We start from the raw sequence: 25,029 nt of genomic DNA on the forward strand, positions 1-25,029 counted from the left end.
GCCATTATTTAAAGCAGCAAAAATTGGGTCAACTTAATAGTTTTGTGGGAATGACACGCACTCATATTTCGGACAAACTAATCTTGGAATCCCAGCTGCTTGAAGCATCTGCTCCATTTCATGTAGATAAAGAAAAGCAATATGTCAACCTTACTGACTCAAAGTCTGAGAATACCATTGCCAGCCATCTATGGTTTGGCACAGATTGTCATAAAATCCCAAAATATTCCTTTGGGCTTTAATTGTTTTCTGACTTCTCAAGAAAATAAACCTTTAAAGCATTCAATCATTTAATAAGTAAAACTCAGCAAAAGACTGGGTGCTATGGGAAGCTTCTCTCTCTGGCTTCTCTGCTCACCATATTGACTGGATTATTATTATCCAGATGTATGCAACCATCATTTTACCCCACTGAAATTAGGAGTGAAAGGAGAAAGAATAAGCTTTTAAATACATTTAGAAGTAATGAAGCTTTTCCATAATCAACAATGGAATGGTAATAACCTGTGCTCTAAAATTGAGGGACTAGTAGTGATTCACTAACATTTATTAATTTCCAAAATGTTTACCATCATTCTCAATAGCTGGAATATCCAAGATACTGTAAAGGCCTATCTAATATTTTAATTATATTTTCTCATTTAATCCTCACAATAAACCCTCAAGGTGCTATCATACTTTTTGTACAATGCGTAAACCAAGGCCTACAGATATTAAATCACTTGCCCATGATTATACAAGATGTTTGGGGGCCGGTTTCTCTGATCATGGTTCCAATATTCTTTCAGGTATGTCATGTTTCCTATATACTATACTATGTAATAAATGATATGTTCTAATTTTTTTAGGCTTGCCTGAAAATAAAATATAGAACAAAGAATTTATACAACACTCAACTATCAGCAAATACAGGAGACACTGCTTTCTGAATGCATCCAAGAAAGATGTTCATTCTCTCAAGGTATTTTAATAATAAGATGTCTTTTAGGGTTGACAGAACTCTTGTAATTGCTATTCAAAATTTATTGAAATCTATACTTTCTAACAAATTAAGTTCGATAATTGATACTTAACTATATGCTTCAGATGACTTTCTTCTTCTTTGAAGGATCATCTTTCCTGTCCCATCTCCTGCAGGCTGGTTTAGCCAAGTTCTCTGTCCAAGGTCTTTTACTCTTTTGCTCTCGTTGATCTCATTGATTCTCATGATTTTATTGATCACATATATACAAAAAAGTTTGAGATTTACATCTCTAACCCTCATTTTTGATCAGAGTTGGAGTCTCATATCTTTGACTAACTGCTGGATATCATCACCTGTATGTTCCAATACATCTCTAACTAAAACATGTTTACAAATGATCTCACTATTGTTCTTCCTCAATTGACTGATTTTCCAAAGCTTCCAATTCCTGTCAAGACATTGCCATACTTCAAATGACCCAGACTCATAATCTAGACATATTTAAATTTAATTCCTACTTTGTACCACCACTTTTTCCTACCTCACAGGTATCTAATAATTGCTCATTAAATCTCTCCATTCTAAATTATAAAATAAATCCCACACATCTTTCATCTTTGGCAGCACAGTGAATGATGTGCTAGATTGAAGTCAGGAATATCTGAGTTCAAATCCAAGCTCAGACATTTATTTACTTACTAGTTGTATGACCCTCAGCAAGTCATGTAACCTCAGTTAGTTTCAGTTTTCTCATCTGTAAAATAGGGGATTAATAATCCCACCTCTCTTCTGAGATTGCTGTGAGGACCAAATGGGATAATAATTTTAAAGCACTTAGCACAGTGTCCGGTACATAATAAATACTAAATAAATGTTAGCTGTTGTTATTGTTGTTGTGGTGGTCATTCTGTAGTCATACAGGTGGTGGTCATTCTGAAGTCATACAGTCCTCCTTTGTTTGGATTTTGTCCTTTCTTGCCTGGACTATTGAATCTGCCTCCTAATTGATCTCCACCTCTGAAATATGCTCCTTCTTGAATTTATCCTCCACACAGGTACCAACCTGCTATCTTAGAAGCATAGGTCTCATTATGTCACTTGACTGCTCACAAAGCTTCAGCAGCTCCCTATCCTCTAGGATAAAATGCCTCTGCTCCCTGTTTGCCATTTAAGATTTTACAGTCTGACTCCAAGCTATGTTTATAAACCAATTTTATATTATTCTCCCTTAGGCACTCTACGTTCCTGACAACTGGTCTGTTTGCTGTTCCCTGCACTTGCCATTGCATTTCTTGTCCTGTTCAGAAACAAGCTGTTCCTCACACCTGGAAGGTTTGCTCTTCATCACTGGCCTCGAATATACAGATTCGAAAAAGACTATTAGATTGTAATTCTGAGTCATTTGAAGGGTGGCAATGCCTTTGACAGAAAATGGAAACTTTTAGACTGAGGAAGAAGAATGAGATCAGTTGTAAACATGTTTCTGTTTGAGATGTCACTGGGACATACAGATGATGATATCCAGCAGATAGGGAGTCAGAACAAGGGCCACAAGAGACCATCAAGGATTTGCCCTGTGGTCAATCCTACCTCTCTTGCTACCTACTTGTATTCATCTTTTATATATTTTATATTTATTTTTCTCATGTACATATGGTTTTCACCCAATAAATGAGGAAAGGAATTATTTTTTTTTTTGCCTTTTATCCACGATGGCTAACCCACAATAGGTGTTTAATAAATGCTTTTGGAATTGAATCCAGTCCATAAAGAAATAAGAATTTTGGATGATGAATTTGTGGCTGGGAAGGAATTTAATATCATCTAGTCCCTCAATTTACTCAGGAGAAAAGTGAGGCAGATTGAGGGGAAGGGAGCTTCCTAAGGTCACAGAGTTTGTATATAGCAGAATTATCAACCTAGGTTTCTTGACTATAATCTTAGAGCCCTTATCCTGCACTATTTATTCCCCATTAAATAGAAATCTAGCCTAGAATCAGGAAGATGTGAGTTAAATCTCACATGATATGATGATATGCTTAAAGAACCTTACAGAATCAACTAAAAACTATTAGAAACAATTCAACAACTTTAGCAAAGTTTCAGGATATAAAATACAAACCTATGTAAATCATCAGCATTTCTATATGTTACCAAAAAAGTTCAGCAGCAAAAGATAGAGAAATTCCATTTAAAATAACTCTAGATAATATAAAATATTTGGGTGTCTATCTGCCAAAACAAAGCCAGGAACTATATGAACAAAATTATAAAACAATTTTCACACAAATAAAATTGGGTTTAAATATAACTGGAAGAATATCAAGTGTGCACATGCACAAGCTGAACTAATATATTAAAACTCACAATTCTATTTAAATTAATTTGCTTATTCAGTGCCATACCAATCAAATTGCCAAGAAATTACTTTATAGACCTAGAAAAAATATTAACAAACTTCATCTGGAAGAAAAAATGGTCAATTCAAGGGAATTAATGAAAAAAATGCAAACTAAGGTGGCCTAGCTCTATCAGACCTTAAACTATATTATAAAGCAACAGCCATCAAAATCATTTTTTAGGCTAAGAAATAACAAGTAATAAATCAGTGGAATAGGTTAGGTTTACAAGACACAATTGTCAATGATTATAGTAATCTAATGTTTGATAAACCCAAAGACCCTGGCTTCTGGCATAAGGACTCATTATTTGATAAAAATTGCTGGAGAAATAGTATGACGGAAACTAGGCATTAACCAATACCTACTACCCTATATCAAGATAAGATCAAAATGAAATATAAAGAGTGACATTATAAACAAATTAAAAAAACAAAGGGAATTCTAACTTCTCAGATCTCTGAAGAAGAAAGGAATTTATGATCAAAGAAGAATTAGAGAACATTATGAAATGCAAAATGGATAATTTTGATTATATTAAATCAAAAAGTTTTTGTACAAACAAAACCAATGCAGCCAAGTTTAGCAGGGAAGCAGAAAACTGGGAGGAGGGAGAATCTACATCCAAGGTTTCTGATAAAGACCTTATTTCTAAACTACATAGAGAACTGACTCAAATTTATAAGAATACAAGCCATCCTCCAAGTGATAAATGGTCAAAGGATATGAACAATTATCAGATAAAGAAAGTAAAGCAGTTTCTAGTCATATGAAAAAATTCTCCAAATCATTATTGATTAGAGGAATGTAAATTAAAGCAATTCTGAGGTACTACTACATACCTCTCAGATTGACTAAGATGACAGGAAAAGATAATAATAAATGTTGGTGGGGATATGGGAAAACTGAGGCACTACAGTGGAGTTGTGAACTGATCCAACCATTCTGGAGAGTGATTTGAAACTATGCCCAAACAACTAACAAACTGTGCGTACCCTTTGATCCAGCAGTGTTTCTCCTGGGTCTGTATCCCAAAGAGATCATAAAAAAGGTAAAAGGATCCATATCTGCAAAAATGTTTGTAGTGACTTGCCCAGAGTCACACAGCCAGGAAGTGTCATGTGTCTGAGGTCACATTTGAATTCAGATCCTCCTGACTCCAGAGCTAGTGCTCTATCTACTGTACCACCTAGTTGCCCCACAATATAGTATTTTTCACCTCTTTTTTGTTATTGTTTGCTTGCTTGTTTTTTCTTTGTCATATTTTTTCTTTTTTGATCAGATTTTTCTTTTGCAGCATGATAAATGAGGGTTTAGAAGAACTGCACATGTTTAATCTATAATAGATTGCTTGATATCTAGGGGAGGGGCATGGGAAGGGAAAGGGAGAAAATGAAACACAAAATTTTGCAAGGATGAATGTTGAAAACTATCTTTGCTGTCTAAGTCACTTAACTGTTATTTATGTCAGTTTCCTCAAATGTAATATGACAATAATATCAGCACCAACTTTAGAAGGTTGTTTTAAAGATAAATTGATATAATATTCATATAGGATTTATGATGACTTTTCCTGCTGCCTTCTTTCTTTTCCTTCTTTCCTCTTTATCCCCCTTTTTACTTCTTTCATCTTTTCCTTCATTTATTTTCTTTTCCCCTTCCTTTCTCCCTTCCAATCTTCTTTCTTTTTTCCTTCATTACCTATTCTTTTTTTCTTCTTACTCCCTCTTTCCCTCCCTTTCTTCCTTTTTTCCCCTTTCTTCCTTTTCTAAGACTTCACAAAATTGCACTATATCATTAGAAAATGATATGCACTAGCAGTTTTCTAATGCAATAGTTATTCCCACTTGTGAATAAACCACCTAGAAGTGTACTTTATTCTCTGGGGTATTTTCTCTTCTAAATGTTTCTGCCATTGAAAGAAACAATCTTTCTTGTTATATCTGAAAGCTGTTGTAAGTATGGAAACAGTCTTTTTTTTTTCTTCAAAATAAGATATTAACAAGATGGGAGAAGAGGAAGTTTAGAGTGACTTTTGCCAAGACTAAAAACACTTCTTGTAATTAGGGAAATCTTAACATGAGGATTATATATTCTGCATACTTCAAAGAAATACAAGTACACATATGGAGTCTTGTCTTGCCAGGAAAGATGTGGAGAAGGGGATAGGGAATGTTATAATCAATGTCAGAGGGTATATACACCACTTCATGACATAAAAAGATAACTTGAACTGGAAATAATGAAAAAAAAAGATTCATCATGAATCATGTCTAGTGATTTTATATATGTTCCATTCTTTATTTTCTTATGTCAAAAATTGAAATATGAAACTTTATGGGGACCTTATTAACACCTCTCAAATAAAGATTATTCACAATAAAACTGGGAACAGAAAATATAGCTTAACACTTGTGGATTATAATCAACTCTATAAATCTTTACATCTTCCCTCACCTCTTTCTTGAACTCCAATCCTACATTAACTTCTCTTGCTGTTGTTGTTTAGTTATGTCCAACTCTGTGTGACTCCATTTGGAGTTTGCTTTGAAGTGATTGGTCATTTCCTTCTCTAGCCCATTTTACAGACTAAGAAACTCAGGCAAACAGGGTTAAGTGGCTTGGCCCGGGTCAGAAAGCTAGTGAAAATCTGAGGTTGGATTTGAATTCAGGAAGATAAGCCTTCCTTACTCTAGGCCCACTGTGCCTGGTAGCTGCCCTACATCAACAACTGCCTGCTTAATGTCTGCTTAGGATGGTTTGTAGGCTCTCCAACCCAATATTTCTGTTGAAGGTGTGACCATCCTTTTAGTTATCCAGATTTCCATTTTGGCCTCTAGATGAACTAATCCATCCCTTCACCTGCTTTTCCCATCGCCATGTCTTTTGGACCTTTCCCCTCTTTCTAGTTACATATCTACCACTCATCTTCTTTTCCCTTTTTTATCTTCTTAATCCTACCTTAGACTGGAATCTCATAAGGGGTCTTGGGCTCTTAGTCTCTTCCCCTCTCCATCCTCCAAACAGCTACCAAAATATTTTTATTAATTACTAATTTTAGTAATATACACTAGTATTATCATATAATACTAGTATTATTAAATAGTAAATATTAGTAATATTTACTAATATACACGTCACCCTTTTCCAGAAGCCCCAGTGGCTTCAGATTGCCTAATGTGTAAAAGATAAACTCCTCAGTCTTATATTTAATGCCCTCTATAACCTGTCTTCTATTTACATTTCATTGCCACATTTCACACATTAACTTCCCATCCCCACATTCTATATTGCCTCCAAGCCGAGGTTCTTCTAAACTTGGTATATTCTGTTTCCCACTATGGGCTCTTAGATAGGCTATCCCTCATGCCTGAAACTAATTGCTTTGCTCAGACTTTCAAAATTTTGTTCTTCTAACTCAGCTTTCACTCGAACCTAGAATTCCCTCTATGACACACTTAACAAGACACCATAAAGTTATGGCTTGATTACATCCACTGAGGGAGAATCACTATCTTCCAAGACTGCCCATTTTATTTTTGGACAATTCTAATTGTTAGGAGGGTTTGTGAACCTTTGATTCTTTGCCACTAATTCTGTCCTCTGGGAAATAAACAATACCAGCCTAATCCTTCTTCTGTATGACAGCTCTTCAAAGACTGAACTCATATCACCCCTGAGTCTTCTCTTCTCTTGCCTGAATATTTGTCTTTTTTTTTTTTTTAACAGTTCCTCAAATTTCAAGATCCCAAGACTGTTCCTTGTCTTGGCTGCAATTCTCTCAATGTGCTTCAGCATTTCAATATCTTTCCTAAAACATGGCATCCAGAATTGAATCCAATCCTGTAAATATAGTCTAAGCAAGGCAAATTTCCTCAAGACTGTTGTTACCTCCTTAGTTAAACTATAATTATCCCACTGTAGTCATATATAACATTTGATTCTTGGGCTGTCATACAACGTTCCTGGCATATGGCATAGCAACAGGAACTATAATTTTATTGGTAAAAGAAACTCTCAGATAAGGAAAATAACTTTCCAACATGAATCATTATTATCTTTGAAAGATGTTCTTAGAAAATTGCTTAGAATATTGACTGACTTGCTTTTAACTAACTTACACAAAGTCAATAGGTATCAGAGGGGTGAGATCTGAATTCCGGTCTTCCTGACTCAGAGATTGTTTCTTTACCTATTCTGCCATACTAGCTTCTCGATAACCATCCATTAAAAACCTCATATTTTTAAAAGATTAACCATGCTTCCCCTATGTTGTCATAATGTCTCTTGATTTTTTTGAATCTTAGGTAAATATAGTTTTGTAATTTTTAAATATTTTTTTCATGTTAGATTGATCCTACTATGGTTGAGCCAGTTAAAATCTTTTTTAGATCTTACCTGTCATTCAGTGCTATATTAATTGTTGCTCCTAGCTTGTGTGTTCTGCATATAAGATAAAATAACATCTGTGCCTTTATCTAACTCACTAATAAAATAGTATAAGAACAAGGAAAGGTACCTGAGGTTTCCACTAGAGACTTCCAATTTAATTTTGAAGAAGGCAAGACTTCAACATTTACAGTACCCAGGCATTCAAGAAATTCCAAATTTACTTAAATTTACCACTGTTGAAGCAGTTTGTCTCTACATTATCCACAAGGATCATATAAGAAACATTGTCAAATGCTTTGCTCACATTTATGAGTCTATATTCTGGTCATTCTTCTAAGCTATTATTCAAACAATCGTGTATATATGTGATAAGTTAGATCCTTATGATTAAATTTCTAGATTCTTACCAATCATTTATTTAATAGTGTTCTAGAATTTAATCAGGAATTATGTCAAGCTCACTCATTTCCATTTTTCAGGTGACATCCTCTTTTTTATTTTATTTTTTTAACTTGAACATTTTCCTTTATGTAATCCTATGACACCCCTCTCATGTTCCATAATTGTTCAAAGATCATGACTCAATAATCATATTCATCAATTCTTTTGGTCCCTTGAATGAATTCACATATAATGTGTGTGGATGCATATGTATGTGTATACACACACACACACACACACACACACACACACACACACATTATATATTTAATGTTTGAATGAGTTATTTAGTTCATCTGTTATCTGAAGTCCTGATTTAATTCCTTCTTTTGTTCAAATGATCAGAGGTGTACTACATGTTTGAACCTAGAAAGTCAATTGTCAAATTTTATTGGAGGTAATTATACCTTAGAAGTTGGCAAGCTCTACATATTGGGAATTGATTTATTGTTTCCTGGATTGTCTAGATGCTAGTTTCTTAAACTGTGGTTTAAGACCTCATATGGGGTCTCATAACTGAATTGGGGGTCACAAAAGTATGATTTATTATCAATAAATGTTTGATTTTTATACTTATTTCATATACTTATATACCTAAAGTTGCATAAAAATTTCTCAGGCAAAAAGGGGTCATAAGTAGAAAAAGTTTAAGATGCTCTGGTCTAGAAAATAATGGGAAAACATGCTACAAATGCATTTTTTTTCAGACAACTTGTTAAACATTTACCAAATCAGCCCTGTATATATTCTAATGGTGATACTGATTCTATTTCTATCTCCAAGCTTAAATATATGCTTTTTTTGTTTGTTTTTGTTTTAGAGGCAATCAGGGTTAAGTAATTTGCTTAGAGACACATAACTAGTCTCTGAGGTGAGATTTGAACTCGTTTCCTCCTCTCTCCAGGGTGCAGTACCACCTGGTACCCTGAATGTGTGTTATTCTTGCTCATTCCTTTTCCAATATTTTCTCACATCATACTCTTACCCAAAGCAATGCATATATAATCCATACTTATCCCAAGGTTACATAATACACCACTGTCCAAATAAGGAATTATTTGAAAGGGGGAGGAGAAGGAGGATAGTTACTTCTATTTCTATGTCAATATTCTTGGGGCATGAGACCCCTGATACCAATTTTTCCTAATTTCTATTTTTTCTTAAAACATATTATAGCACTCAAATATAAATTATGTTTATTTAGATCACTTCATCTTTTCACATGACACTTTTAAGAAAGAACAAGGCTTAAGAGAAAGCTAAAGTTTCGGAGATGGCTCTTACTCCAGGGCCATTAATGTGAATTTGTGTTATTATGTTCTTAGGAAGAAAATCGCTCAATTTTGTATCTAGTACTGAAAAGGTTCATTTGTTAATTCATATGAATATGTTTTCAAGCTATTTTAAATGAAAAAAAAAACACTTAGCAAAAACCAGAATTATTTATACTTAACCAAAAAAGAAAAAGCTTTTAAAACCAAAGACAAGGGCTTACTTGTTTGTAAGACCTGGGAGTTCTCCCCACCCTTCATCTAGTTTTCTTTTGTAGCCATTGGTAAATACATGTGCTATGACAAAATCTGAGACCCCAAGTCTCCCAGGCAGTGTTCCTTTCATTAGCAACAACCTTTGGTTAGTTGGGTGCTGTCTTATGCCTGTCATAGCAATTTCCTCGTTATAATCATTTCAAAGTTTCATACTAATGATCTGGCCATTGACTGTTGAGGTTTTCCAATGAGATATCAAATATTCTAAGGGGATGTCAACAGAATTCAGAGAAATTGTTGCCCAACAACATATTACAGGTACTCAACAAACACTTGATTTTATAAATGAATGCATGGATTGGAACTATATGGAAAAAATATTGTCACCATATGTATCACATTTATTGTATGCTAAAAGTTAACCTATTAATTTCAATTTTAAGGGATGAATACAAAGCAATTATGAGAATAAAATGGATGGCTTTTGGTTATATTTCTCAACCATGAATACTAATCATAATTCATCATACTTTAAAGACAAAATACATAGGAGCCTGTAGTTAAACTACAACAATAATTGCTAATTCCCAGCAGCATATTTCATTTGATCAGATGTACTTATAACTTTGAATAAAGTGAGGAGGCAAAAAAAGAGCAAGAAAAGTTAAGTTCACTCACATACTTAAAAATTAACTTTTATTGGAAGAATCTATCTTCCCCATCAAAAACAAAATATGATTCTACCCATCATTCCAAACAACAATCTACCTTTTCTCATTTCAGGAAAAAAATTATCTGGATAGAGAAAAATTTTTCATTTCAAACTTCTTTTAAGTGCTTTTGTAAGAGTCTTGGATCACGTAAATCATTCTCTAAAAGCCTTTCTAAATTATAAGAAGGCAAAAAGTATAATTGTTTAATTAATGTTTATTATAGCCAGCATATTCATTTCCAGCCAAATTTATGACATTTGAATTTTGTTTTTTATGCACTGTATGTGCTCTTTATAGAGCAGTGTGTAGTTTATAGTGCATGGCATAATCAATGTAGTATATTTATGCCCATTTTATAGGGCTTGGGATATAATTTTACTATTTAAGTGCTTATAGTGTTTTATAGTCGCTGTATCTTTGCTTTTATGACATAATATTGGTCATTTGTCACAAAATCCTTGGTCAGGAACACAACACCCAATATCAGGTCTGTTCCTACAGATAGATATGATCCTCTTTATAACAATTTGTTTTATGTCTTAGCTTCCAGGAGTGTATTTTGGTTAGAAGAGGAGGTCTACACTTCCTGAACTTTTCTGTTAGTGAGTGCCAGGGGATGAAAGACAGAGAGATTCTTACCCACTCTTCTTCATCATAGTCCGAGTGATGCGGGATAGAATCCTGCCTTTGGATCGGAGGCAGGGACCCTTCAGGTTTATCCTTGTCCTCCGCCACAGTGTTCTTGGGAGAGGGTGATTTCTTGAGAACACAGCCTGGCCGGGCTGTATAGAGGGCTAAAAGGGCACTTCTGACCAGCTGATCCTTGAAGGCATGCACAAAGAGCTCTGTCTGGAAGAAAAAGGACAGGGATTAAGAAGATTTGCATAAAATATTTAAAGCAGATATCAGAGATAATATAGAGAAAATATTTGCAAAGTGTTTAGTATGGTTCCTGGCCCAGAATAAATGTTTAATAAATACCTGTTCCCTTATCCCTCTCCTTTTTTTTTATTCCAAAGAACTGGAAATAAAAGGGGTACCCATCAATTGGGAAATGATGAAAAAAATTTATAAATGAATCTAATGAAATATTAATGTGTTGTTGAAAGAAATGATGAAGGGGATGGTTTCAGAGAAATCTGGGAAAACTTGTATTAACTGATGCAAAGTAAGAAGAACTAGGATAGCTTATGCCATAAAAACATTATAGACAAACAACTTTTATATACATACATATATATATATATATATATATACACACACACATACACACACACACACATACACACACACACAAGACTCCAAAGGACTTAGGTGAAACATACAAGTCACCTCTTAACAGAGAGATGATGGACTTAGTTTGTAAAAGTGAGATATATATTTTCTGGATCTGGCCAAGACAATCGTTTATTTTGCTTGATTAATCAAATTTGTTTTATATATATTATATATATATATATATATATATATATATATATATATATATAATATATATAATACTATATATATATATATATATATATATATATATATATATATATATGGTTTTGCTTTCTATTTCTTCCCCCCACCTCCAAGAGGGAATTGAAGGTGAGACAGAGAGAAAATATTTTTGTTAATTGGAAGGGAGTCAGTAGAGGGCAGGATCACTGCACTGAGCTGGAATGGGGAAGGGCATGTAGACTTGTTTTCTCTTAAGTACCATGTAAGATAGTGTAAGTATAGGAGAGAAAGAAAACTAATCATCCCAATCAGTGGTAAATAGTGCAGTTTGGGAACGCTGCCAACTCTGGAGCGCTTCTGTTCTAAAAGTTAATGCAGAGGTAGTATAGATCCTATAAAAGCCATCTGTTTCTGTAGCCTTTTCTTGCCTCATTGCAAATCCTGTCTCTGGAGATGGTTTTCAGTGGGAATAACCATTTCAACAGTAACTACCTGATGCCTTTTTTTATGTTGGGAGAAAATACTGCTTATGTCTGATATTTTGAATAGATTGTTAAAGTAAAAGAAACTTGGGTGTATTGGTTGAAAGGGGTGCCATGGTAGCTGAATGTGTTTTTCTCTTGGACAGACATCATAGCACAAATTGGAAGGAAGGTTTTGCTCTCTTTGTGATCATTACTCTCTAAACTGTCTCTTCATAAATTTGTTATCATAATGTTCAGTGTTGGCAGGATCCCTACGAAACAATATCCAGTGGGGTTTAGTCACTGGTGGTAAATACCCCCATAACTACAATAGAAGTGACAGCTACCTTATGATGAAAGATTTCATTTCATGGGTTACTTAATAAATGTGCCCTGTCTCTGGCTGGAGAAATTGTGGGAGGTGCAGCCCTTGAATTTATATATTAGATTATGCTTAGTAAGAGGTAAAGCAGATACAGGGTCAGGGAGCAGGGTTTCAAGTCTGGAATAGCATTATCAAGTCTGCTCATCAATACTGGTTAAGTGACCAGGAGCAAGTGCCTTAACCTCTCAGTGCCCTGGAGGAAAATCTCTACATTGTGTGATAGCAATAATTTGCTGATCTGCCTCAAAGGAGGCAGTACTACAGGTATGAAAATGGAGGCTATTAAGTGATAGGTCCAGGCTCATATAACTGCCAGGTGTCAGAGGTGGGACGTAAACACAGACATCTCATGATCCCGAGTCCCTCACCTCTGTCACCACAACGCACAGATTATCCATCACTCAGTGAGTTTACTCTTTAGCCACTGCCAGCTTCATACATTGTTAAAACTCAGTAGCATCTACTGCATTCTCTTAACAGGGTCATCTGCTAATGAATACTAGGGAAATGTCTACAAATCTATTCATAGTGAGAAACCAAAAAAAAATTCTTGAAGTATAGGTAAGTCATAGAGAAGAAACTTTTTTTTAACCACTGCCATGCCTTATCTATGCAACTAGCTTTGTGTCATAATTTTTTTTTTGGTTGTTTGGAGAGGAATATGTCTGGACCTGTTGTTTCATCAGCCAATGTAACTCCCAGTATGGAAATTACTTCCATCAATGCAGAAGTTACTCATTTGTTTCTATCTGGATATTATTTAGATTTACATGACTCTTTTTTTCCCTGATTCTCCTTTTAAGTTCTCTAACCCTTCTTTCTCAACTCCTCTTCAGTATCTTCATTCATTTCAGGCCTAAAACTTTGGGTATCCTCCAAGGCTCTGCTCTAGTCCCTTATCTCTTTCTTTCTCTCTCCCTGCTCCCTCCTTTGATTAACCCTCTCACTTGATTAGCATATGCTTAGAAGAAGTCTATTATCATCTCTGCTGAGATGATTATCACATCTATACATTTAATTCCAGTCTTTCCACAGAAAGCCAATCTCATATTACCAGTTGCCTTTTCAAAATCTTGACCTGGAAGTCCTATAGACACCTCACATTCAATATTTCAAATACTGAACTAATCTTCCCTACTCATCCCAGATTTTCATATTACTTTCCTATTTTTGAGTCCACCAGACTTGCAATCTCAGCGTGTCATTCTCTCTTCCTCAATTACCTTCACCCCATTCAGTCAGTTGCCCAATAGCCATTTCTATCTCCCCATCTCTTGTTTATATCCCACTTACATAAAAGCCATTTCTCAAGTTAGTGATAAAAATAGCATTGTGACTGGTCTACCTGCCTCAGTTCTCTGCTCACTCCAATACTTCTTCCATTCATCTTCTATCCTAAAGCATAGATGATCATCATACATCCTTCTCTCCTCTCCAGTGGCTGTCTTACCTCCAGGATCAACTATAAAGTCCTTTGGTAAGTTCTTCAAAATCTGACCAATTCCTACTTTTGAGTCTTCTTCTACTTACTCTCCTTCACATACTCCATTAGCCAGTCCATACTGGCCTTCTTGCAATCATCATGTACACTCTTCCGTCTCAAATCTCACTTCCTTTGAACACATGCCTGGAATACTTCCTGGCATTCCAACTCTTCCAACTCCAACTCTGGATCTCTTCAAAATTTATCTCAAATCCTACCATCCACAGAAGGTCTCTCAAGGGTTTTTCTTCCTAACACTTCTAGCCTTTCAATATCTATCTATTCGGTACTTGTTTTGCAGATATTTAAGTAGTTTCATGTTCTCTCCCCTATTAGAACAGAAAAATTAAATGAAATTCCTAAGATCACCATCTAACTCCAACTTCCATGTTACTTATATAATAATACATCTTGATAAATCTAAACCTTCCTGATGGTTTCTATCTAGCCACTTAATTTCTTCAAGCATTTGGTTAATACAATAAAAGAAATAAGGATGGAAAGGCACCAGAGGAACCTTCTAATCCTAGCTCACCATTTTCCGATGGGGAAATTGATGACTAAAGAAATAGTTTTTTGCCTGCGATTTTATGGTGAGTTTGTGGTAACACAGGTTCTGCTCATGGTTTCCTCTCTCCCAATCCAGTGAGATTTGCAGTTCAACATGTTGCCTCTCGTGATTATCTGAAATGAATCCCAAAAGCTCCAAATGCTGTTAGCTGATATAAAAACATTATTTGGTCACCAGCTTCAGGGTAACATGCTACTCTGAATACAGGGAAAATCATGAGAATGGTTCTGCAAGCCCAAAAAGGAAGATAGAGGAGTTGAGTGATAAGTAAATTCAAAATAAAACAAAACATAAGTCAAATGGCAAGCTATGATATTTTATTAGAAAAAGGATATGAGAATTAAAAAAAAAAATAAAGTCTGAGAAGAGATAATGCTATGAAGACTGAGGTGTAAAATAAAGAGAAGAGAATTTCTGAGAAACAAATAAACTGAGCCCTAAAACAAACCTGTGCTGCCATGTTGCTAATGGCAAAATACATTACACACATAATTTTCCATACAGCATGGTTATGTACAATACTAAATTTAAATATTAAAAACATGAATTCACCATAATTCATTTTGACTAAACCATTTTGCTGTTGATAGTTTCAATAAACTCCCTTGATTTATTTTTATAGTCACACAGCTTGCTGCTGTCTTTGAATTGATGCTTTTTGTCTCCTTCCTCCCACTTGCATGGTGGAGAACATTCGAAAGATACTTAAAAGGTATTCAAAATCATGGAGACAACCCAGCTAAAGGATAATATGCTTAAAGCCCTAAAGGCTTGTTGACTCATTGCAGTAATGCAGAATCTGGGAATCTAGAGCCATTTAATTTTCATCTTCCTAAACATAGAATTGGCCAAAATATCTTTCCATTCTGGGAAAAAAAATGAATCTTATGCTATTCCTTTAAAAAATTCCAAAAGACTTTGTCCTTTCTTCCCCTTATTTTATTAGAGAAATTATTAATAGAATGATTTAGTAGGTAGAGTGTCAGAGCTAAGTCAGAAAGATCCATGGTCAAATTCCATCTAGTTTTTGTGGCCATAGTTAATCAAGATCTTCTGAAGTCTCAGTTTCTTTATCTTCAAAATGGGGAAAATTTAGCCATGGTACCAACCTTACAAGACAGGTATGAGGTTCCAAAGAGAACTAGCTATAAAGGACCTTGCAAATTTTAAGCCTGCAGAAAAATGTCAGGTATTATTATTTTCACTTAAAAATCAAATATCTAGATGGAAGGGAAAGATAAAAACTGGGACACTAATGCATTATCGGTGGAAATGTGAAATGATCCAACCATTCTGGAGAACAATTTGGAGTTATGCCTAAAGGGCTATCAAATTGCATACCTTTTAATCCATCAGTGCCATTACTGGGTCCAATCCCAAGGAAATCATAAAGGAGGGAAAGGGACCTACATGTACATTTTTGTTTGTAGCAGATCTTTTGTGGTAGTAAAGAACTGGAAAATGAGAAGATGCCCATGAATTGAGGGATAGCTGAATAAGTTGTAGTTATGAAGGTAATGGAATATTATTTTTCTATAAAAATGATGAACAAGCTGATTTTTGAAAGGCTTGGAAAGATTTACATGAATTGATGTATATATGATTATATCAATATAGTCATCATCCAATCAAACAATCTTTCATTCAACAGACTCATTATCACCTAGGTTACTTGTTTTTCTTTGTGTTACATTCTGGGACATACAAGAATGAGAAGGATCAGAGAAATTGTAAAATGTCTAAGTCACTCTCACTGGTGTACCAGTCAGGAAAATGAACCTACCCCACAGTGAAGTTCAATGACTCATTCAATATGAAGGAATCTTGCCCCAGGTCCAATAGTAACCTCACTGGAACTCCAACTTCCAAGTCTAGAGGCTCTATTCTACTCTACTGCCTTTGGCATACAACTACCACAGTTCACCACAATGACATCTTTTTAAGTCCTTTATTAGCAAAGTCCATTAAATGCTCTGTCTTTTAAGGACAGTTCTTTGCTACTTCTTTGTAATCAAAAATCCATATCTGCTTCAAAACAGAGCCATTTGAGAAGCTTGTTGTTACTAAATAGTAAATGTACCATTCCCCGTTTGATGTTAAGATTGTGACTAGTGCCTAATCATATCTGCAAATTTTTTCGAATTGAAAATATTGTTAATTGAAATGGGCTTTCAACAAGTCTAAATGAATGATGGATGGCATGCGTGCAATAATGAGAGGAAAAAGTTACTTAGGTAAGAAAGCACAAAGCATGTTCTAATGGGAGGGAGTAGACCAATTTGTTCAGAGTTTGTGTCTTTTTACTTTCCCATCATCATCTTTCTTCCTTCTCTCTTCCTACCCTTCTTCCTTCTATTTGATTCTCTCTCTAGAATTGTGAGGATTTCATTATTTTAGGGAACTCTTGGTAAGGAAAGTCTAGCAGCAAAAGATGTGCACATATTTAGGGGGTCATAGACAATAAATTTGTGAAATCCTCCTAGAAGGTAGGCAGGGTATATATAAATTTTGGAGAACCCTAAATGTTAGGTAATGGTTTTTTAATAAAATGCACGTTAACTAAATTCTAGACCTTAACTATTTTAATGTACTATTTAAAAATGGAGTAATATCTTGGGTATATAGACATAGTATTTATTTAAAGAACTAAATTTTATTTAGGAATTGATAACTTTTCCATCAAAAATATTTAAAATTGGTGCCATGCTCTGTTTTTTAAAGAACTATCCAATGTATATACAAGACCCCAGGAATTCGGAGTCTGGGAATCTTATTGGAAGGTTCCAAAAGAGAAGCAGAAAGGGTTAGTGGAATCAGTAGAGGATTAAGCAATTATTAGAGTGACAAGAAGGGTAAATCTGTGAAATAGAAGGATAGTACAAGGCTGAGAAATGGATGTGGCCAGGCCTGTGGAATTGCTGTCCAAATAAAAGAATTTTGTATGAGTTTGTGTCTGTTAAAAAAAAATAACCCAGTACTAAGAGTTAAAATATTAAAATACCTACAAATAGTTTCAAGATCCAAAATTGAAACTCTTAACCATGAATAAAGGGAACTGTAGCATTAACTTGTATCATGTATTTCAAATTTATATTTCTACCATAGTTGAATAACTTATTATGTGTTCCTGGGATATAGTGTTCTCTCTCCAGAAGGAAAAGGTGAAGAGAATCAAAGAACATCTCTATATACTCCAGGTTGTCGGGGAAATGGAAGTTTCTCAAAAGGGAAGAGAAATAAAACTTCAATGAGAACAAAGGGATATGAGGTCAAAGAAAGGGGATTTGGCTCTTATCAGAGTAGAAGAGTCTGCACAGAGAGGAAAAGCAAGGAAGATGACAGCAGGAGAATTATAGCTTAAAATCAGATTTGAGGTTCTTTCTGAAGAGGATAGAAATAGATGTTCTGCTATTTGTCCTCCTTAGAAATGATATAGTAGAAGAGAAGAGTAGTTGGTGATTCTTTGCTCAGGGGCAATGAGGTAGTTATCTGTCAGCCTAAGAACAGCAACAGAATGGTCTATTGTCTTCCCAATGACATCAAAATGGATTGCAATTATGCACTGACACTTCTAGAAGGAGTCTGAAAACTATTGTGACTTATATGTTTGTCTTTAAATGGGAACACCTGTAATGTATAGGTAGTAGTCCAATTTTCTGTTTGTTTTCTAAGAGCTCCTTTTTTTCCAAATGAAAAATTTTGTATCAAAGCCAAAAGTTGCCAGTCTAAGTATAGAAGAAAAATAATAATAATAAAAGATTCTCTACATCTATAGCAGAAGTATTTAAATGTGTTATTAACAAGGTAAAGAAATGAAATGTATAACATTAAAAAAAATCTGATCACATCCCCAGAAAATCTACACAATCAATTGAGGGCCAACTTTGGAGTCAGGATGATCTAGATTAAAGCTATGTCTCTCATAAACATTAGCTAGGTGACCAAGTGTTATTTCTTTCATTTCTCAGTGCCACCAGTCAATTTTCTAAAATAAATTTGTTGTTAGGGGCTTTTTTGGCAAAGCTATGGGAGCGGTTTGCCATTTCCTTCCACAGCTCACTTTACAGATAAGGAAACTGAGGCAAACAAGGTGAAGGGATTTGCCCTGGATTACACAGCTAGTACATTTCTGAAGCCATATTTGAACTCAGTGAGATGAGTTTTCTAGAAATCCATCCATATGTCACTCAGGTGTCTATAAATGAGTGTAGCATAAAAATTAGTTGCCAATAAGCACCATTGGAGGCAGTTGCCATGCTAGGAATTTCATATGCTGATGATATCACAGATCTATAGCATTCTTCCTCCCTTAGACTAGGAGCCTTAAAATGCTCAAGAGAAGCACAATGTGCTTAAAGATCAGACAAAAAATTAATCAATTTTAGCTGGGAAGTAGGGAACAAGTCTTTAAAGCATTGTTATTGTTAGGTGGTATATGACACAGGCTATGAAGAATGGATAGGATTTGAAAAGACAGAGGTAGAATATAAGGAAGTTACCCAACGAATAGGAACAAAATAATAACATTATTTCACAGGATAGTTGGAAGCTTAAAATTTGTCTGCAAAAGTAAAATTTCATTGAAAAAATTTTAAAATGACTTATGAGAACTTAAAATTAGGGGGGGAAAATCTCAAATCCACTATTTTTCCCCCGATTGGGTTTAAGTGACTTGCCCAGGGTCACAGAGTTAGGAAATGTTAAGTGTCTGAGGAAGAGTTAAGTGAACTCAGGTCCTCCTGACTTCAGGGCTGGTGCTCTATCCACTGCACCACCTAGCTGGCCCAAATCTAATAATTTTTTAAGAAGTCTAATCTATGGCAGAGTAAAGCCCATATTGTTAACAGTTATAAAGATCGACAGTGAAATTTACCAAAGCTGCTGCATAATAATCACATTTATTCATTAAATAACTGATTCATATACATTATAGCTAAATAATGTTGGTAACATAGATACTACTTATGTATGTTCTTTTCCCCCCGTATCTACCCAGGACTAAATGCTTTTAAGATTTTTTAAGCTTCTGACTTTTTGATTTCCTTCTCAGGTTAATTTTACATTATTTCAAAGTCCGATTCTTCTTGTGCAGCAAAATAACTGTATGGACATGTATACATATATTGTATTTAACATATACTTTAACATATTTAATATGTATTGATCTGCCTGCCATCTGAGGGAGAGGATGGGGAAAGGAGGGGGAAAATTGGAACAAAAGGTTTTGCAAGGGTCAATGCTGAAAAATTACCCATGCATATAACTTGTAAGTAAAAAGCTATAATTTAAAAAAAAAAGATTTTTAAGCTTCTCATTGCAAGGGTAAGGTATATTAAAATTGTATAAAGTTAAGAGAAGGAGCTTATCTATATGCATTATCTAGCTAATAGTCATGTCAAAAACACGATAGGTAAAAAGTAAATTCTCTTATTAGACAAAAGCTTTTATGTCTAGAGAAAATTTTTCGAAAAATTACTCCTTAAAATTATAATCATCTTAAATCTCTCTGTGAGTCTATATAAATGAGTTAGCTCCTTCCACCCTTTTAAAAATTAAAAATATAAGCCAATTTCTTATGAAGAATAAGGTGATTTAGTGGAAACAGGCAGGAACTTAAAGTGGGGAATTTGGGATTCCTGACTTTACAAGCCATATGAAACTAGGCAAAAGGCTTTATCTCTCTGGCCTCATTTGTAACTTAGGAGAGTTGCTTTATATAATTTCCAAGGTCCCTTTCTAGCTCTAAATCTTATGACCCAAATATATCAGCTCTACCTTAAAGAAAGAATTAAAAAAATAGATCAATGAGGTAAGGATTTCCATATTTCTCTCCCCATAGAGACAGAATTTAGAAATTTGAAAAACCCTATTTCTACTACACCTTATGTTATAACAAAAAAACAAACAAAAAACACTATGTTTACAGTGAATTCTGCCCCAAACCAATATTGCTACATTACATAAATAGAGCATCTCTTATTTTATTGCAGAAATCTACCATCAGAAATCATGCTATGCAGAATTTGGTTAACTTACTGTGAAATCATAGAAAAAAGAAATATCTGATAGAAAACTTTAAAAAAAAATCTGTTGTTTCAAGTGCTGACAGATTTGTTGGTAGGTAAAGGAAATCTAGTCAAAGGAAGAAAAAGGAGGGGGGGAAAGTTTGAGCACTGCCGAATTAAATGAGGAGAAAAATAACCCCCCTAAAAGAATCACTCACTGCAGTAAGTTGTAAATGATGTATGAAATGACAAATCCCTGCCCAATGCACAGGAAGAATATAAATACTGCTTGGTAATCACTGCATGGATACGGTATTGGCTGTAATTTTCAGCTTAGGTGCACCCAGAAAAACCTCACAGAATGTAAGAGGCTGAAGAAATCCAACAAAGAACCCTAATTATTTTATTTCCCAACCCACCTTCATCTTGTAGTGCTCCTGTCTTGAAACAACTATTTTTCTTTTTTATCTCCTTTGCCCTCTGCTGTAGATATTTATAAGCAGCAAAAAGCAAATGTGTTAAATGTTTCTGTGTATGTAGTGTCTCATAACACACACACACACACACACACACACACACACACAACCTTTGAAAGATTTTCAGATCACATTCTATTTCCAAAAATTCAGACAGCTGAGAAATATTATATCATTACTAATGGTAACAAGAAGACTTATCTCTTTAACACTCAAACTTAAGCTGGTGCTAAATATTTAGAGGAAGCTGTTAAATTTACTATTAAGAAGTTGAATAATAATATTAACAGGTCACATTTACACAGATCTTTACTTTTTGTAAAGGGCTTTTTTTATATCTTTTATAGATGTGATGGTCATCTCTATCCAGAAGATGCTCTAGTCCATATATCCAACCTTAGTCTCTCTCCTCTCTATACATTACTATCTACCATTTACAATTGGATTTCCTAGAGGTATTTCAAGGTCAACTTGTTATAATTCATTCTCTTTTCTAATCTTTCCTTGTTTCTAATTTCCCAATTTTCATTGATGGTACCATTTTCCTTTTGGAAGACCTTAGAGTTATCAATGATTTTATTTTCCATTTTGCTGTCTCCAAACAGTTGCCAAGTCTAGTCAATGCTACTTTTACTGTGTTCTCTTGTGTATCCCATTCACTATATTCATAGAATCAAAGATTCATAGTTTGAGACCTGGGAGAAACCTTAGAGGCCTTTGAGTCCATCACCAAGATAAATGAGGAAACTGAGGCACAGGGGAGGGAGGTTACTTGTCCAGGGTCACATAATCCCTAAGTGTTTGAGATGGAATTTGAAAGTAGGTCTTTTCTGACTTGTTTTTCCCTTGTTCAGGCAAACATCTCCTTTTTCTTGGAATATTGCAATAGCCTTCTAATTTATCTCCCTGATATCAATATACTTCCATTTAGTGCATTTTCCTCATAACTATCAAAGTGATATTCCTAAAATAAAGCTGAAGCTTAGAGAGCTCAGGGTAAACAAGTCATTAAGAGGCTGAGACTGGATTCCCGTTTCTTTCAGAGCTTATCTCAAGTACCACCTCCTACAGGAAGTAAATTCAACTCTGTTTATAGCCTCTTCAATCAAGTCTCATCAGAATTTTTCTTTTCTTTTCTCTTCTTTTCTTCTTTCTTTCTCTTTCTCTCTTTTTCTTTCTCCTCTTTCTCTTTCTTTTCCTATCTACTCTCTTTACATTTATTATTATTTATTTCTTAATTTATTTCAATTATTCATCCATGTCATTTTAGGCTTACATCACTGGGGATGCAAGAGCCAAAATGAATAAGTGCTTGTATGTTTCTAGTCCTTGTGTTTTCTCCAGGGTGAACCAAGGTCCTCTTGGGTGTGTTCAAAGGAGAAGAGTAGGGAAGGGAGAGAGAGATGTCATATATCCTGCATTTCTGCCCTGCTGGAGTAGCTGGCCAGCTCTCTGAAATCCCACCCCTTTCTGCGGATTCTCAAGTCAGCAGATTTAACATTTTATAAATTGCATTTTAAATAAAATTTTAAACTTTTCTTAAAAAATGCTTGTAAAAATTATATAAGAGATTATGTGTATATGTGTATATATATGTAACTTTGCTTAAAATAGCCAAGTTTTCTCACTGCATTCAGGGTCAGCTCCAGTCATACTGATCTACATCTTGCCACTAGACCCAGATAGCTCTGGAGGGGAAAGGGAAGCAGGCAGGTGATGGCATCCCCTCCCTGAAGTCATGGTCCTTTTTGTGGACAAACAACCCATATATACATTACACGTGTATATTTTTACTTCTACATTTTGGTGTTCATGTTATTTACTGTTCCCTATCTTTTTCAACAGAACATAAGTTCCTTGAGGACAAGGATGTTTCATTTTAGGGTCTGCATCCCCAATGTTTACCACATACACCTAAAAAATAAATAAGTAAATGCATGAATATATATATATATATCCCCTCATATCCTATTAGTACTATTATTATCCTTGTATTATCAATGAGATAAACAAGGCTGACAAAGTCTAATTTGTATGGATTTTAACACCCAGGAAGCTCCTGGAAAGGAATTATCAAGAATTACATTGGAGCCTTACTGTGGTGCCATATTCTCATCCCACAGAGCTATCTTGGATATCATTTCACAGGGGTTATCTCCCCAAAAGTTATCCACATAAATATGTCCTTATTATAATACAGTCTACTACCTGGACTTCACTCCCACTGCACCAGGCTAGTTTCACATTTATAACTTCTCTTTTCCTTGGGAGCCTCTCTGTTATGGGGCGGTTTTTCTTGCCGATGTTTTTAAAACACGTCTTCAGGGAGACCTGAAGCACATATTTTGTTAAGGTAAACTGTTTTTTGATCTCTGGAGGCAATTATATAAGTCCCTAGTAGAAAATGATGCTCTATTTTGCATAGTTTCTTTAATATAATGTTAATATTAATCAACATAGCATAGAAGAAAGAGAATTGGCTTTGGAGTCAGAAGACTGAGTTTGTTAGAATTCCCTTTATTAGTTCTATGACCTTAGGCAAATGACTTAATTTCCCTGTGATATCAGGCTTATCTGATTGCTTCTCCTTGCTGTTTCCTGGATGTGGTCCCTCAGAAAGACCTGAAACGGACATCCTGAGTTCCAAGATTTTCCCAAGTCTTGCAAGACTATTTCTAATCTCTGTAGGCAACTTGCCTTTCACCATTTTTACAAATATTAAATTAATATTTATTAATGTGGTATAGCAGAAAGTGTAGGAGTCAAGGGACCTGGATTAGCATCCCAGCTTTGCTACCTTCAGCTGTGTGACTTTGGGCAAGTCACAATTTCCAGCTGAGCCTCAGTTACTTCACGTGGCACTGGGGAGGTGATATAGTAGGACCCTTCCAGTTCCAAATCTATGGTTCTGTCATCTAATCTCTATTTGGAAGGTACTTAGCCTTCCAACTGAAGCAGAGAACAGTTAGAAGACATGCCCTGAGTCATTGAGAGAGCAAGGATTAAAGGGAAGGCACCCTTATTTCTCTGTTTTGAATGTGAAGACATTTCTATTTTCACAAAGAGTTGTTCATACTTATTCATTTGGATGATCACCATAGTAAAGGAATAAAACTAATAAAAAGATTCCAATGTGAATTCACTCATGTCACAAAAGCTAAGACCAAAGGAAAGAAATGACAGTAATGATAAGAAAAGAGAAAATAAATCTGAGTCTCTAACAGGTTTCATTTGCTGTATGGGGGAAAATACTCCCTACTATCTGAATCAGGTATAAGACCAGTCCCTTCTCATCTTTCAGTAATGCTTTAAAGATTATTTTTCAAACGAGCATATTTAACATTTCCCATTGCTATGATTGGCAATTCACATAGAAAGAAAGTTCAGTAGGGATTTGGTTATTCTCTTTTCCCCTCCTTCCCCCACCATGCTACACAGTCTAGCTACGATTTGAATCTTACTTTTTCTGAAAGCATCTTTAAAGAATTCTTCAGGCTGTCTGGAGAATGCTGGCTGGCAGAATTAAGCAGCCCATCTGCATGAGTTGATATAAGGGGCTGGAGTTGATCGATGTTGCCGAGAACTTCCTTTGCTTTTGCTGTGTTTTCAGGTGAATAGTAAATAAACTGGTATCCAGTACTGAAACAAGAAGTAGAAAGATGAAGTTACCCCAAAGTGCCAGATCTTTGCAGCCCCAACACCAGATGGCACAGACCTGGAAAGCTCAGTGTCATCATTCTTCATCCACCAAAGGCCAGTAAGCACACCCTTAATTTAGAATTTTAGAACCTGACTCAGAATTTTAT

General features: G+C 35.0%; 1 protein-coding gene across 3 annotated transcripts in view; it reads right to left on the minus strand.

The window, feature by feature from the left end:
- Positions 1 to 25,029, minus strand: part of INPP4B (inositol polyphosphate-4-phosphatase type II B) — a 767,278-nt gene that overhangs the window by 149,550 nt on the left and 592,699 nt on the right. For 2 of the 3 annotated variants that reach the window (XM_031943195.1, XM_031943194.1), the window contains exons 15-16: positions 24,685 to 24,862; positions 11,036 to 11,245 (exon numbers count right to left, since the gene is read on the minus strand). In XM_031943195.1, the coding sequence (XP_031799055.1) occupies positions 11,036 to 11,245; positions 24,685 to 24,862 (388 nt within the window). Of the gene's footprint in view, positions 1 to 11,035; positions 11,246 to 23,431; positions 23,555 to 24,684; positions 24,863 to 25,029 lie in introns of all 3 variants that reach the window. The other variant, XM_031943193.1, reaches the window with a different exon arrangement.

The sequence above is a fragment of the Sarcophilus harrisii genome, chromosome 6 (genome assembly GCF_902635505.1).
Source record: "Sarcophilus harrisii chromosome 6, mSarHar1.11, whole genome shotgun sequence".
In the NCBI taxonomy this organism is placed as follows: domain Eukaryota; kingdom Metazoa; phylum Chordata; class Mammalia; order Dasyuromorphia; family Dasyuridae; genus Sarcophilus; species Sarcophilus harrisii.